Source organism: Bubalus bubalis, chromosome 6 (genome assembly GCF_019923935.1).
Source record: "Bubalus bubalis isolate 160015118507 breed Murrah chromosome 6, NDDB_SH_1, whole genome shotgun sequence".
Lineage (NCBI taxonomy): Eukaryota > Metazoa > Chordata > Mammalia > Artiodactyla > Bovidae > Bubalus > Bubalus bubalis.
In genome coordinates, this window is record NC_059162.1 from 23060242 (window position 1) to 23074517 (window position 14276).

General features: G+C 40.2%; 1 protein-coding gene across 24 annotated transcripts in view; it reads right to left on the minus strand.

Annotated features, from left to right (window-relative positions):
- Positions 1–14276, minus strand: part of LOC102407486 (phosphodiesterase 4D interacting protein) — a 240015-nt gene that overhangs the window by 37614 nt on the left and 188125 nt on the right. For 23 of the 24 annotated variants that reach the window (XM_044944467.2, XM_025288006.3, XM_025288000.3 and 20 more), the window contains 2 exons: positions 13385–13512; positions 2730–2818 (listed from right to left, as the gene is read on the minus strand). In XM_044944467.2, coding sequence (XP_044800402.2) covers positions 2730–2818; positions 13385–13512 — 217 coding nt within the window. Of the gene's footprint in view, positions 1–750; positions 2450–2729; positions 2819–13384; positions 13513–14276 lie in introns of those variants that run through there. The other variant, XM_006049344.4, reaches the window with a different exon arrangement.

Genomic DNA, 14276 nt, shown 5'->3' on the forward strand with positions numbered 1-14276 from the left:
AGTGTATGCAATAGTGGTATGAATCCTTTGGTTCTATTGTTAATTATATCGCATAAATTATTGTTGCTGTTGTTGTTTTTCGCATTTCCTAATTTTTCTGTTCTATTGCTTCCATTTTATAATTCAACTTTTTGGTGTGCTGGTTTTTCCATTTGCCCCACAGAAGTCAATGTGCAAACCTGATCTCTTATTTGAATAGAATGGCTTTGTTTTAGCCCTATTGCTCCATACCTCCCACAATGTATTCAGTTCTCAGACAGCATTAAGGTATTAAAAATGACCCTTTTTCAAGTTCATCACTGCCTTTCTCTCCTTTGCATTTGTGACTGTTGATTAGTTTTCTCTATTGCAAAAGTTCAAATGAAGAAAGACAATGATTAGTTTCTTTCACAGGATTTCCTAGGTATTATAGATTTTACATTTGATTGAGAATGGAATTGTGAGAGAGGTACCTGGGGGAAATTACCATTATGGCCAGACCTGAAACTTCCTGAGGAGGGTGAGTCCAAAAATAAAGATGGAGCAATATGCTTTGGCCAAGAGTTGGTTCTTGCCTTAAAAGGAACATAAAGTTGGATGGATATGTTTATAAGGGGAAGTGTGTGTATGCCTGAGGCAGGAAGGGAGCTTGGTGTTGAGAATAAGGTCTACTCCCAAGGACATAACTGGGAGAAGCTCAGAGCACAACCTTAAGGGACCAGTTCCCTGGAAACAAGCAGATACATTTTTGAGAATCTGGACACAAGACAGTTATGACAAAACAAGCTTTATTGAATTGGTAGCAGAAGAACCACGCCCACAACCTTCAGAAAACTTGCTGTAAGTTTACAATGATTTCACATACCTCCTTCCCAGAACTGAAGATTGACTCTCAAGGAAAGGAGATGCAAAGAAAAACAGTGCTTACCCAAGATATTCTTTCATCCAACAGATAAATACTTGTCTAATTTATTAAGTATCTCCTATGCCAAGTGATTGCAGAAGGAAATGGCAACCCACTCCAGTATTCTTGCCTGGAGAATCCCATAGACAGAGGAACCTGGAAGGCTACAGTCCATGGGGTTGCAAAGAGTCGGACACGACTGAAGCAACTGAACACATGCCAAGGGATGGGGAAGACACTGCAAGGCAAGTACAAATGCCCCAGTGTAACAATTTATTCCAGAGTTGGACTGACCTCAAAATGTAGTCTGATCATTTCTCCACTCTCAGCTATAGGAAAAAGAAGGTTGAGGAAGAAGTGACTTTACAAACCAGTCTGCCTATAACTGAGAATCAGAGTGGAGAACTATCACGCATGGTTTGGACCACATCTGGCTCTTCCCATATCTGCGGCTCCTGTTCATATACTCTGAAGTCAATAACCATCAGTGTCAGCTTAACAGCTGACATCCCAGTCAAGCTCCATGTGAGAGTGGATACTTTCACATCCTGCAGACCCTTCTCTCCCACCCAAGATCCTCAGTGCAATCAGGGAGTGAGAGGCGAGGCGAGGGATCGGCCCAGAGGGGCAACGGAGCACATAATTAAAGTTACAAGCATTGGTTAGGAGGACTCACAAGCTGTCCAAGCAAAAAGAGAAGTGGAGCTCATGCAGGAACTCAAGGGAGAAGTTAGGGCCAGGTGTGTTTAGAGCAACACAAAGGGGGTCTTGGTAGAAGGTAGAGAAACTGTGTTGAGAACGGGAGGTGTTTCAGACAACTGCTTATGTCCTCAAGAGTCAAAGACTGTGCCCAATCCTGTGAGGTTTGGGTCCTGCTCAAGTGGGTCTTTCTGTAGGATTATTAGATGTGCCTCGTCTTTTTCTTGTGCAGGAGATGAAGAGGCAGACTCATTTCCCCCCGTTTTCCAACTGCTCCAAGGAAGCTATCTCTGGAAACGCCCAGCTGCTTCTGCAGAACGACAGATACCAATGATCCACTTGCTCCTGAAAAAATCTATACACCCGGTCCCTTTAGGACATGGGATTGCCAAATGTCCCTGGGCAAGGTGAAGACACAGAGGCGTTCCAGTGGATGCTATGGGATCACTCTTGGTGACTGAAGTCCAGGACATTCTACCCTTGAACTCGAGAAAATGCTGGTTACACTTTCACTGCTGGTCAATGAGAACAATGTTTCAGCCTTGGGTACCACGTTCTGAGGTCCGACCAGGGCTTGCTCTTGAAGTGTCATCTGCTGGTCACTGACTCATCACCACTTGAGCAGTCAGGTGCCCAACAAAGTTCTCTTTTATATAGTGAGACTTCCCCGAGAATGAGCCTGGTTTTGGAGGCATTCCAGTCCTCTGTAGTTCCTCAGAGAGGACTCTCCTGAAGCAGGGGCCAGGCCTGCCACCTCCCCAAGTGGCCCTTTGGTGACTGTCTTCTGGGATGTGTTTCGGTTACAAAAGCCCAAGATGGTAAGTGTCCATGGTTTTGTTGTGAGTAAAAATTCTTCTGAAGCTATAGCTATAGATGGTACATAGGGGCAAAGGAGGACAGGAAGGGGCAGGGAGCAGGAGCACGAGATACAAGGAGCAAAAAGGGTGGATTGGAAAGAAAAATGGAGTGAGAATGGGGGTTGGAAAGGTGGCTGGGAAACTTGGGGAGAGCAGGAAGAAGACAGGGAAGTGGTTTATGCACAAAGAGAGCTTCTCACGCCAGGCCCACGGTGGCTGCAGGAGACCACCAGTCCCCGAAGGGCTCTGAGCCCTCCACCCCGGGACCCCAGGACCTAGCTTGGACTTACTTGCTGGTGGCTGTTGTGTGCAGCCTCCTCCTCGATACTGTCGGTGAACTCCGTGCTCGCATCCTCCGTGTCGTCCCCTGCAGCTGTACCTAGGAGTGGGTCCAGAAGAGAAAGGTGACTCCCTTCGCAGGTGCCTTCCAGACAGCAGCTTAGATTACACTCATTTTGCCATCCACCTCTGATTTCTTCCTTTCCCCCCAGAGTGGTCCCCTTGCCAGAAGGGCGGACAGGGAAGGCAGCACCAACACTGTAGAAAAGTCATCACTGATACTTTGTTACTAACACTCCAGCTTAAACCTCAAAAGGTAAGCTGGCTTCAACTGCACAGCTGTTAGACTGCAGGACTAAGTGGTTACCCCTCTCACTTATTTCCAGAAACCCTGAATTATTTCCTTCCTGCCCCTATGTAATAATTTTCCCTTTTGTGACATGGACCCAATGTGACAAATTTTTCCCATCACTGAGTGCGGAGAGGGTCCCCGATTTCCTTGGTATCGGGGCAGCCCTGCTCCTCCCACGTTTCCATTGTTGGGATCGGTCGTGCATGGGGTGATTACCTCGATGAGGAACCTTCCTGCAAGGGTCTTCTGTCCTACAGCAGCTGAGGTCTAGTCCAGCTCCAGGGCCGAGAATGGTTCAGCCGTTTCCTAACCCCCTCCTCTTACCTCCCCTCCTCCCATCGCCCTCAAACCCTTGTCCAATGCCAACATCCTGTGCCTGAAGGGTTTCTCGCACCATTTTGTCTAAAAGGAATTTAATCCATTCATTCACTCACCAAAAATGAACACAGTCACCCTGGGACACAAACATCTATGCCCCACACCAAGGGACAAGTAGCTGCAGTTCATGGTCTAGATATACGTCTAGGGCAGTGCTGACCGACAGAAGCTTTTGCAATTTTATGCCTCTGCTGTTCAGTTCAGTAGACACTAGTCACACGTGGCTACTGAGCCCGGGGAAATGATTTTTTTTCAAACGTCTAAAAGTAAAATATTCTTTTATAAAAATATTATCCTGTTATGTCTAATCTGTTTGAAGAAATTCTGGCTGGCACTGAGAGAATTAGTAGCAATACAAACACTATTCATAATTTTGTATCTGAAACTATGGATACTGCTTAAAAGAATTTTCATTAAGCTTTTTGCTTATAACAGTCCCAATGTTTGTCTGTCTATCTTTTTAAATGTAATTCAAATAGTCATACACTTGGCTGGTGGCTGCCATTTCAGACAGCACAAATATAGGGTGTTCCTTCTTCTCCACATCTGTAAAAATAAGACTGTTCATCAAATTTTAGATTAAGACCTATCACTCACATTACTGATTTCTTCTGAAAATGTAGGAATTTATAATGGTTAATTCATCTGGACACCAAAGAAAATGTATCGTTGATACTCCTTGGGTCTTACAGAACCTGCACAAGTTAGAGAACCCTGAGATCCAGTTCTGACCCTGGACTCAGAAACCAACCTGTTACAACTCCTCTTCTGGCCACTGAGTAACCTGAGCCTCAGAGATTAGGTGGCTTGACCACAGTTACATAGCTATAGCTAGCCCTGTATAAGAGCTATGCCAAGATGGCAAGTCTCTGGACTTTCAGGCAGAGACCACTCACTGTTCCTTCTGGTGACAAATCAGATTTTTGTCTCCTCCTCCAAGAGCAGAGAACCTGCTCCTGAGCTCACACACCATGAATGAAAGGCTCTGCATAAATAATGAGCATTCACTACCCTCTACAGGTAAGATGAGCAGGCCAGCTCACACCTACACTCCATCTCTCGGCATCTGCAAGGTTATGCCAGGGTACTTGCAATGGCCCCGGCCAATCTCATGAAAAAGTACTAAAAGCATGTTGTCCTAACAGCTTAATTTTATGACTCATTTGCTGATCTTTACCGTGAATGTTGTGTTCACCTTGGACCAAGGCAGTACCCTATTCAGCAAAGCCCTGCTCACAAGGGGACACCTTTACCACTCAGCATCTTTAGAGCTCTGTGGCAGACTGCTGTACAACAGAGATTTCCAATACTTACTTTTTTAAACCAGCCCCAGAACCATCTCATTCAGGACACTGGTTTTCTAGAGGTGAATGAACACACTTCCTAAGCTGTGGCTGCTTTGGGAACTCATTGAACCCAGGGTGCTAATTCACTTGAGGACAACTGTGTTGTATTATGCTCACTTTGAACACTATTGTTCACTGTTCCTTGAACAATATAGAGATCAGAACCTTTTTTTCTTTTTCTACAAAGAAAATGAATTGTTCCACTCAGTGACAGACTTAAAAAACACACTTTTCATATTGTTTCCCTTCTGAGTGTTGAAAAGAATAATCCTGTGGTTGAAGAAAGTTCAGCTCTGTGAGGTCAGGATTCTCACCCCCACCATACCACACTGGGCTCACATCCTACGATGATTCCTGAACAGGATTCCAGAAGTAAGGTAAGTGAAGATTAGAAAGGGTGGCTGTCACTGGCCTTGAAGGCTTCTGTCTAACCCTTTCTGCCCTCCACTTACCTTTGTCGACCTTTCTGATGCCACATCTGCCTTTCTAATAATGTTCTCTCTTTAATTCACTCTGGGGCAGGATACCATGATTTTGACTTCATCAAGAGTTAAACGGAGACAAAGCAAAAATGCCCATTTCATCCTGACACTCTACTGCATAGGGGTTTTGTTTTCCTTATTCATTTTCTCAGCAGCAGCAGTCTGCGGTACTTCCTTCAGGGCAGCTTGACAGGTACCTCAGCCTTTACTAATTTGAATGCAAAAGGATTTTTTGAATGTGTTTGTTTGAGGGATAAATTAAAATATATATATATATATATATATATAAAATATTGAAATAATTTATCCCACACAAAGTCCTACCCATAAGTTTACAGTAGACAGCCTCTGCTGTTACCATTCCTGGTTTTTAAAATGACAGTAAGAACTTCCCTTTGGTGGAGAATACCCTTTTCTAAGCTTTTACAAAGCAACAAAACACTTCTCAGAACCATAAATTTCTAATTTAAAGGTGCTATACTTTATACTGATGAAGTTATTGCTAATGTTTGATAAATATGAAATAAAATGTTCTGCCATCTTTAGAACTACTGAAAGCTAAGAACCTGTTCATTCAAATTTAACTTGCCTCTCGATCTCCAGGGTAAGTTTTACATGTTAGACTGGAAATTTTATTAAAAACTTTTATTTGAGGCTTCAATAATAGTTCTCAAGTTGTGGTTCTCCCGAGTTTCAAGGCCCTGAATCACACAGAAGGAGGTGCTACCAAAACTTCCCTCTCTTGAAGCATTATTTTCTATCAACTATCTGACTCTATAAAGTACATAGAAATAAACTTCTAAAATACAATACTTTAAAATCTTTGGGCAAAATTTAAGTGGTATGAAAATATAAGGTCTTTTTTATCACAGAGGCAAAAAGTCATACTTTTGTGCTTTTTAAGTTGAGGATGGCATACTTATTGAGAACATGAACTCTAGAGCCAGTTTGTCTAGGTTAGATTTCTGCTTGCATCATTAGTTACGTGACTTTAGACAAATCCTTTTCATGACTTAGTTCCCTCACTTCTTAGGGTTAATAGTAATATCCACTCCATACACTTTTCAGCTATAAAGGGTTTGGTGCCTTTGAAGTGCTTGAAACAGTGCTTGGCATACACTCAGTATATTCCTTATTATTACTATTTTACAATATTATTGGCAAACTGGTTTATGTGCTAGAAAGTAGAGAGTTGAAAAAGGGCATAGAACCTAAATGTACTCAACAGAACACTCAGTGGTAAAGAATCCGCCTGCCAATGCAGGAGACACAGGTTTGATCCCTGGGTCGGGAAGATCCCTGGAGGAGGAAATGGCAACCCACTCCAGTATTCTTGCCTGGGAAATCCCATGGACTTCCAGAGGAGTCTGGTGGACTACAGTCCATGGGGGTCATAAGAGTCAGACAGAACTGAGTGACCAAACAACAACAGTGTTTTCAGGGGATGATCTTAAGTCTATTTGATCTTAAGTCTACCTCTTCACTGCTCACTATGGAGGTTTGAAGTAACACTCTTTTAAGTTCTTCCTACTTTGCAAGACAGTTGAAAAAAACACAGATCAGTAGATTAAGATGAACTCTTGAATAGGTCTTTTAACAAATAGGATTAATCATCATTAAATAATAACTCCTTAAAACTCCACCATGCACAAATAAGCCTTGAGGGAAAGTCATGAAGTGTTATTTTAATTCTTCAGTAATGAGCCCCAACTGGGCTGCAACAAGACCATTTTCTCCAAATTCTACTCTACGGTCATTCTTGTGTTCTTTTTAAGACATTTATATGCAACAAACAGAAAAGGAATAATATTTTCCCATAAAGTTACTCAGAACACAGGAGTCATAGCTGACTAATTTTGAAGCGTGATTTAAAGAGCTAAACTTTATAGCATGAACAAGTTTGCAGTAACAAGTGCCTGGCTGTTTTTCCGTCAGTGCCAGGCTCTTTATGTCCTCCAGGCCCACCTCCCTCTCACTCTTAGGCACTGTACCATGAAATTATAAGAACTTTCACCTGTTCACCTCATGAACCAACTATTGATGACTTAAATATTATGATCCTACATGAGAGGATCAAAGAAAAAAGGTCTCCTATCAAACGGCAATTTTACCTGCATCCATTCCCTTCTAGAACCATAAGAAAACTAAGATTTCATAGAGTCTTCCATAAGCTTCTCCTGAGAAATAAAATTCTTTAACTAGACATTCTAATATTAGAACCAAAGTAGCTAGGGGAAAAACAACAACAACAAAACACGTGTCTGCAGTCAAGTTCCTTTATGGTGTATCTTTGTCTTTAAATCACAGTATCTCTTAGGTACCCTTCCAGCTTACAAGCTTATAATTCAGAAGGCAACTGTTTTCAGTGACTTAAAATTCTGTAATATCAAGGAATTCTTCCTTCTATGATCTCTTTGTTCCTCAAAGAACACAAGAAACAGACCTTTCCAGAACATACACAGGGACAGCACCACCCATCATAACAATTGTTCAGTTGCTCAGCTGTGTCCGACTCTTTGAGACCCCATGAGCTGTAGTATGCCAGGCTTCCCTGTCTTTCACTATCTCCCGGATAGCTCATAACAATAGGCTCCTCAAACTTTCATCCCACTTTCCACTACTCTCCTTCAGCAAGCAGAGCAGGAAGGGTTTTTTAAGGTAAAGTAATCCATTTCACATTTCTAGGGGAAGTTTAATGCCGTTTCTTTAGCTTCATTTCCTTGAGAGTAGAAAAATTCAGGTTTCTTCTGCTTCCTTCCTTTAGTTAAATAAATACAAAGGCATTCACTTATTTCAGAGCCTTATTTAACTTGGAGTTTTAGTACAATCATCAATAGACTGGTTCTCCTATAAGGGGAAAAAAAAGATAAAGAGCTTTCTCTACTTTTCTCATTAATCTTTTAAGAATGAAACCAAATAATTACTGTTTGGCCTTTGATACTTTTATTGGATAAGTAACAATTTTGTGTTTCAACTAAAATAGCTGAAATTCTAACACTTATATATAGAAAAGTACATGCTCCATGCTAGCACAAATGTTAACACAGTTTAACACAACACAGTGCCATGAAGAAATGAAAACTTACAGCTTGTTTTGGTGGGTAAATAGGCCTAAAAGGATCTAGTGCCCAGTTACTGGATGTAACATGTTACTTCCTTCTTCATCTAAATTGTTATGAATCACATTTTCCTCAACAGCCCTAAGATCAAAACTTTAAGTGGTAAAAAGTAAACCTGCTTTTATTATCAAATTGATCATACTTAGTGGAAACACACAAATTCATGGTTTATAAAACATACTTGTATATACACATGCCACTAAAGTTTACAGACTGAGAGGGGTATTTCAAAGCAATTATTTTGAAATTGCAAAAGGAAGCACTGTCTATTCATGTTATACACTAAAAACAAATCTACATGCATTTGCTGGACAATCATGAGTTCTCAAAGGGAACAAGGAAGTCGGTTTGGTTCATGTACTTAACAACCATACTCTTCATTATTATTTTAGATCAAACATTTTCTGATGTTGCTGAACTTTTTATTTTATCCTTCCAGCTTTAGCAAGAAGAAAACAGTATGATAAAGATTTTTATTTCTGGAATTTGACTTTAAATAACAAAAAGGGAAAGTAATGCAAAAAGAATTAGTATATCACTTTATAAGTTTAATTACTCTTATTTGAAATCTGATAAAATTAGTATTGTTAGCACTACAGTTTAATGTCTCTCTTCCGCTTCCCATCCTTTGTTGGAAGCAAATTGCAAACACTGATTTTTTATTTGGGAAATTTATCCTGGCTCAGTGATGATATGGGAAGAAGTTGAGGACTTACCTTCTGTCAATACTCACACTACTTACAATCTATATGATTGTCTTTTAATTGTAATAAAAATGACTTAAAGTTAATTGCTCCAAATGCCTAGTGACAAGGTGGCTTAAATCCATATTCTAAAATGCTTTAAGACAATAGAAACTATCACCCCAAAGAAATTATTCTGCCCTCCTGGCCTGTGGACTCATTCCTTGTTTTTCTTATTGGGTTGCCTAATATAAACTTCATATCTCCAGCTATTTTTTCTGCAGTACAAATGATTCTGCAGTACCAAAGGTAGAAGAATAAAAGCTCTCTGAGCTTCACCTCAAAGAGAAATGAGAGAAAATTCTCTAAATGTTTGTGTCTCACAGGATATTAGTATCTGAAAACCAAAGCTAATTTCACTTATCACACCTCTAGTACCATTTCTACAAGGCAGGATGGAAAATGGACTTTAAAAGTGTGTGAGTCACTATATTCCTTCCCTACTCTCTACAAAGTTTGTCACATATCCCTGCACATTGGCTGCAAACCTGCAGAGTTACTAGTGAGACCCTAGTTGAAGAAGCAACTTAAGTTTTTCAGGGATGTGAAGATTCTGTGACTTCAAAAAAAAAAAAAGAAAGAAAGAAAGAAAATGACCAGTAAGTCAGAAAACAATAACTTGATCATATCAACAGGAACCAGAGTTTTCTAATACTAGCTCAAAGAAAGCAAAGGTATTAAACAACTGTTTCCTCTAGGGCTTACACTCCAAAGGGAAGTGATTTTAGGTAGGTCACTTATACCTCAATGACAGGAGCAATTTGGGGTGTAATCTGATCTGTTTCTCCTTGTCCTAATCAGAGGATTCTAGATTCAACTGAAGCAGAGAGAGGAAGAAGATGACTGAAGCAGAGAGAACTGAAATCAATTTTCTTGAACTGTTTTGAAGCTGTGAGCCAAACTTCTCAACCAGACACTGGATTAGAAGTGTAAGCAAGCATAACAGTGATAGGCCTTTTATAGAAATCTGCCACTGGGGTCATTTAGATATAAATGGTGCAAGTAGAATAAACTAAAGAACCTCCTCAGGAAACTTACGGCTTGGATCTACTATCCTATTCAGGTCAAGATTTTCTTGCTCTTTCACAGATCTCTGACTGTACATAATGACAAAGACAAATCTTTTAAAAATACAAATGAGGAAGCAGAAGAAATGAAAATACTGCTGCTGTCCACAAATGAATGAAGAGAAGTGGGTGTGGGAGGGGGCGCGAGGGGGGTTAAGGATAAGAGTTAAAGGCTGACAATATTAAAACAGTCCCATCAGGCCTTTTCAAAAAAGTTACTGTAAGTTGACTAAATAGTTAAAAAGAGAACACCAGAAAATGCTGATTTATACTAGGTATTATCAATGATCAGACTTCAATGATACAGTTTAATCCTGTAATAGAAAAGAGTTTAAAGGAAATATCTATCAAAAGGACTTCCATTTCACTCATTATATAAATCTTCTTGGAGGTCCTTTTCAACTCTTTAGTTCCTAAAAACTATATAGACTTCAATTACCCTGACCTCTTACAACCATTACAACCAGAAAGGAAATATGTGAAAGACCAAATCTATCAATACTATCAAATCTACCAAATTCAGATTCTTCTGAATTTAAGTTCTGTTTCCAATTAAGCATAGTCTGAGTGAGAATTTAACTCCATTTTATTTCACCTTTTTCCCCCTTCAAACACAAGGTTCTATAAGCACACAAGGCTTTATCTAAAGTTACTGTAATATTGAAAAACTCCTGGCAAAGGTAGAACAATTCAGTAAAAGAAAAGGTCTGCGCTCCTAAGGAGGGAGTGGAATCTTATTATAGCATGCTAAATACGAGTACATGAATGAAGGGGCCAAAGCATCAACTACCTGCGGGATACAGAGCAAAATTCATTAGAACCATATTCTCTAATAAGATGCCAAAATATCACACAAAATTGTTAGACTGGCAAACTCTCTCCAGTTGGCACTGTTCACAAGCCTTATTCCAACTATATAGACCAGAAAGTCAGAACCAGCTTTTAGTCACATCTATGGTATTAAGATCAAACTTCTAATTTCTGTGCCACTAAATCCCTTAACTTTCTAAAATGTTTCCTAAGGACCAATATCAAAGGTAAGAAACTACAGAACAAGTTACTCCATCTTTTCAGGATCCAAATCAGGACTAGAGTTCATTTACTTTCTCCCCCAATCTATGTATTTTGTTAATTTTTTGGTAGGAAGTTGGGTTTCTCATTATTCATTCCACTACCTTAACATTTCTGACATTTAGCAACTGTTCAAGATAACAAGGGAAATGCCTACTCTTGTAGGATGACAGAAACGGAAGTAGTAGCTTACCTAAATTACTGTAATCTCTATGAGCCATTAGAAGCCAAATATCACCCATGGTTGAATCTTAACAGGAAACTTAGCACCACTGGTCTATTAGTAAAAATAAGAAAAGACATTTCCTAAATGCCTTGTAATCATATGACAGGCTAGTTGGTGGGTTGATGTTTCTACAGCTTGATTATCTTTTTCTTTACTTCTAGAATGTTACAAAAACCTTTGTGCAGGAACAGGTCACTAAAAATTGGAAGACTAAGAAAAAAATGGATGATTCAGCTTATACTTCCTATCTCCTTTATTAAATGATGCCTTTTCCCCTCGAAGCAAGCCCATTAAAACTGGAAAGCATTTCCATCTAAGAGGAAGCTTACGGCTAACAATCTTTTGCAAATTACTCAATCAGAGAATTCCAGGGTGTTTCTCCAGGAAAATATTTTCTTCCCTGTCCACGTTAGAGTGATGCTCTGTTACAGGTGTTGCTGAGGTTACAGAAACTTGGACAGAATTTAGAATGTAAACAAGCCATGTCAGCACATGAATGTGAAAGAAGTAAAATGTCATGTAAAAAAATGGGAGGGAAAAAAGAAAAACCATTGTGCTCCACGTAGTTTAGAAAGGGTACTCAGTTCCATTTATGGTGCTCAACAGCCCCAATCCCTAGTTTCAAATTCCATGTTTAAAATCTGAAACTTCAGCTTCTAAGCTAGGAAAATTATACCCAGCAGAAATAACAAATCTCAGGAGCTTGCAAAGCTCCAAAGTAACCTTGGTTACTGTTATTTTTTATTGATATTTAAGACATCAATTACATTGATATTTAAGATACCAGAAGTATAATCTAAAGGGCCTCCTTTCTGACTTCCATCATGTTGCAATAACAAAACACTGAGACAATGACCAAAACCTAGAAAGATGTGTGACATTTCTTTCTAAACTATTCAAACACATCAAAGCCAGAAGCCTTAGTTGTTTTAATATGAAGAAATGCAAAAGCACTAAAAAGTCAAAAATATAGTACTCCAACTAGTGCCACTACCAATGAAAAAATTACAAGAAGTAGGCTATTCTGACCATAATGAGTTATTTGGTGAAATACTGAACTTGAAAGGGACATTACATTTGAAATTATCCTTTTATGTGGAGAATTCTGACCCTGAAAGACCTGGGAGCTTCCTTAAAGTTATGTTCTGACTAAATATTATATGCTTGATTTAAAGAAAAAAAAATTAATTTAACCTGCATCTAATCTCTTTTCACTGTCATTCAATAATCAACTCTGAAACAATATTAGAGGTAAAGGTTTACTATAAATGTTTTAACAGTCTTTGCCTCTGCTCTTTAACTTGGCCTTCCCAATACTTTCAGTCTACTACTGCAAGTCTTAGCTTTGATTACCTTCTAAGGATTATACCATTTCTGCAGTCATTCTTACGGACTCTCATTCTCTCTCTCTCTCTCATCTTGAACCTTTGATTAAAAAATTGCTCACTCAAAGAGCAGGAGTTGATCGAATGGCAAAAAAAATACACACACATGCATTTATGACATGATATGGAATATATGAAATGGATTGTGGAAGTGGGGGAGGAATAAACTTTATTGGCCCATAGAAGGGATAAGGGAAAAGAAGGAAGGGGGGTGAGGAAACTAAAATGGAATGATTTAGAGTGTGCAAATATACCTTGTAACCTCCACCATTCAACTTAGAGACAGTTACGAACAGTGAAATACAGGTAGACTAAAATGAGTTTCACTTCATAGGTGATGCTACGTGTACCAGTTCTAGCATTAGTAAGTCACCGTTTAGTTCAGACAGGGCTCTCTGGTTAGTGCACACAAGGGTCTCCATCCCGGGCTGCAGTCTGACCCGCCAGTGCTCAGAAGCCATGCTCGTGATGAACTCGCACACTTTCCAGTTCCCCACCTCCAATGGCGGCCAGGGTCTCCAGCCTGCTTAAGCGCTCCAGGCTTCTTCCGAGAACTTCTTCTAGCCGATTGCGTATCACCTGGGCCCCTTCTAGTTCCACCTGCAGAGTTCGGTCTCTCTCAGAGCTGATTAAACATGCCACACATGGAAGGAAAATGAATTAGCCATCAATGTAATGAGTCCATTGTTGTTGTTTAGTTGCTAAGCCGTGTCTGACTCTTTTGCAACCGCACAGCTGTAGCCCCCCAGGCTCTTCTGTCCATGGGATTTTCCAGGCAAGAATACTGGAGTGGGTTGCCATTTCCTCCTCCAGGGGATCTTCTGGACCCAGGGATCGAACCTGTGTCCCCTGCATTGTAGGCAGATTCTTTGCCACTGAGCTACCAGGGAAGCCCATAATGAGTCCATAGATGCTTCCAAAGAGCCAACAGTGCCACTCTGAGCCATGAGACTTTAGGAGACACATTTTACTGTGTCTCTAGAATACAGGCAATGAATGTGGTCTTTGTTGTGGCACCTCTGTTCATTGCTGGTAGACTAGCAAGGTCTGCTTTCTGTAAAGTTTGTCCTTTTATCCGAGATTCTGGGCCAATCTGACATAAAATTATAGTTCCTAATATTTAGCTAACACCACTATAAGGTTACTAGGAGAAATTTCATTTTCTAACTGAATGCGTTGCTGTTAAGTTGCTTCAGTCATGTCTGACTCTGTGCGACCCTATAGAGGGCAGCCCACCAGGCTCCCCCGTCCCTGGGATTCTCCAGGCAAGAACACTGGAGTGGGTTGCCATTGCCTTCTCCAATGCATGAAAGTGAAAAGTGAAAGTGAAGTCCCTCAGTCGTGTCCGACCCTTAGTGACCGCATGGACTACAGCCCACCAGGCCCTCC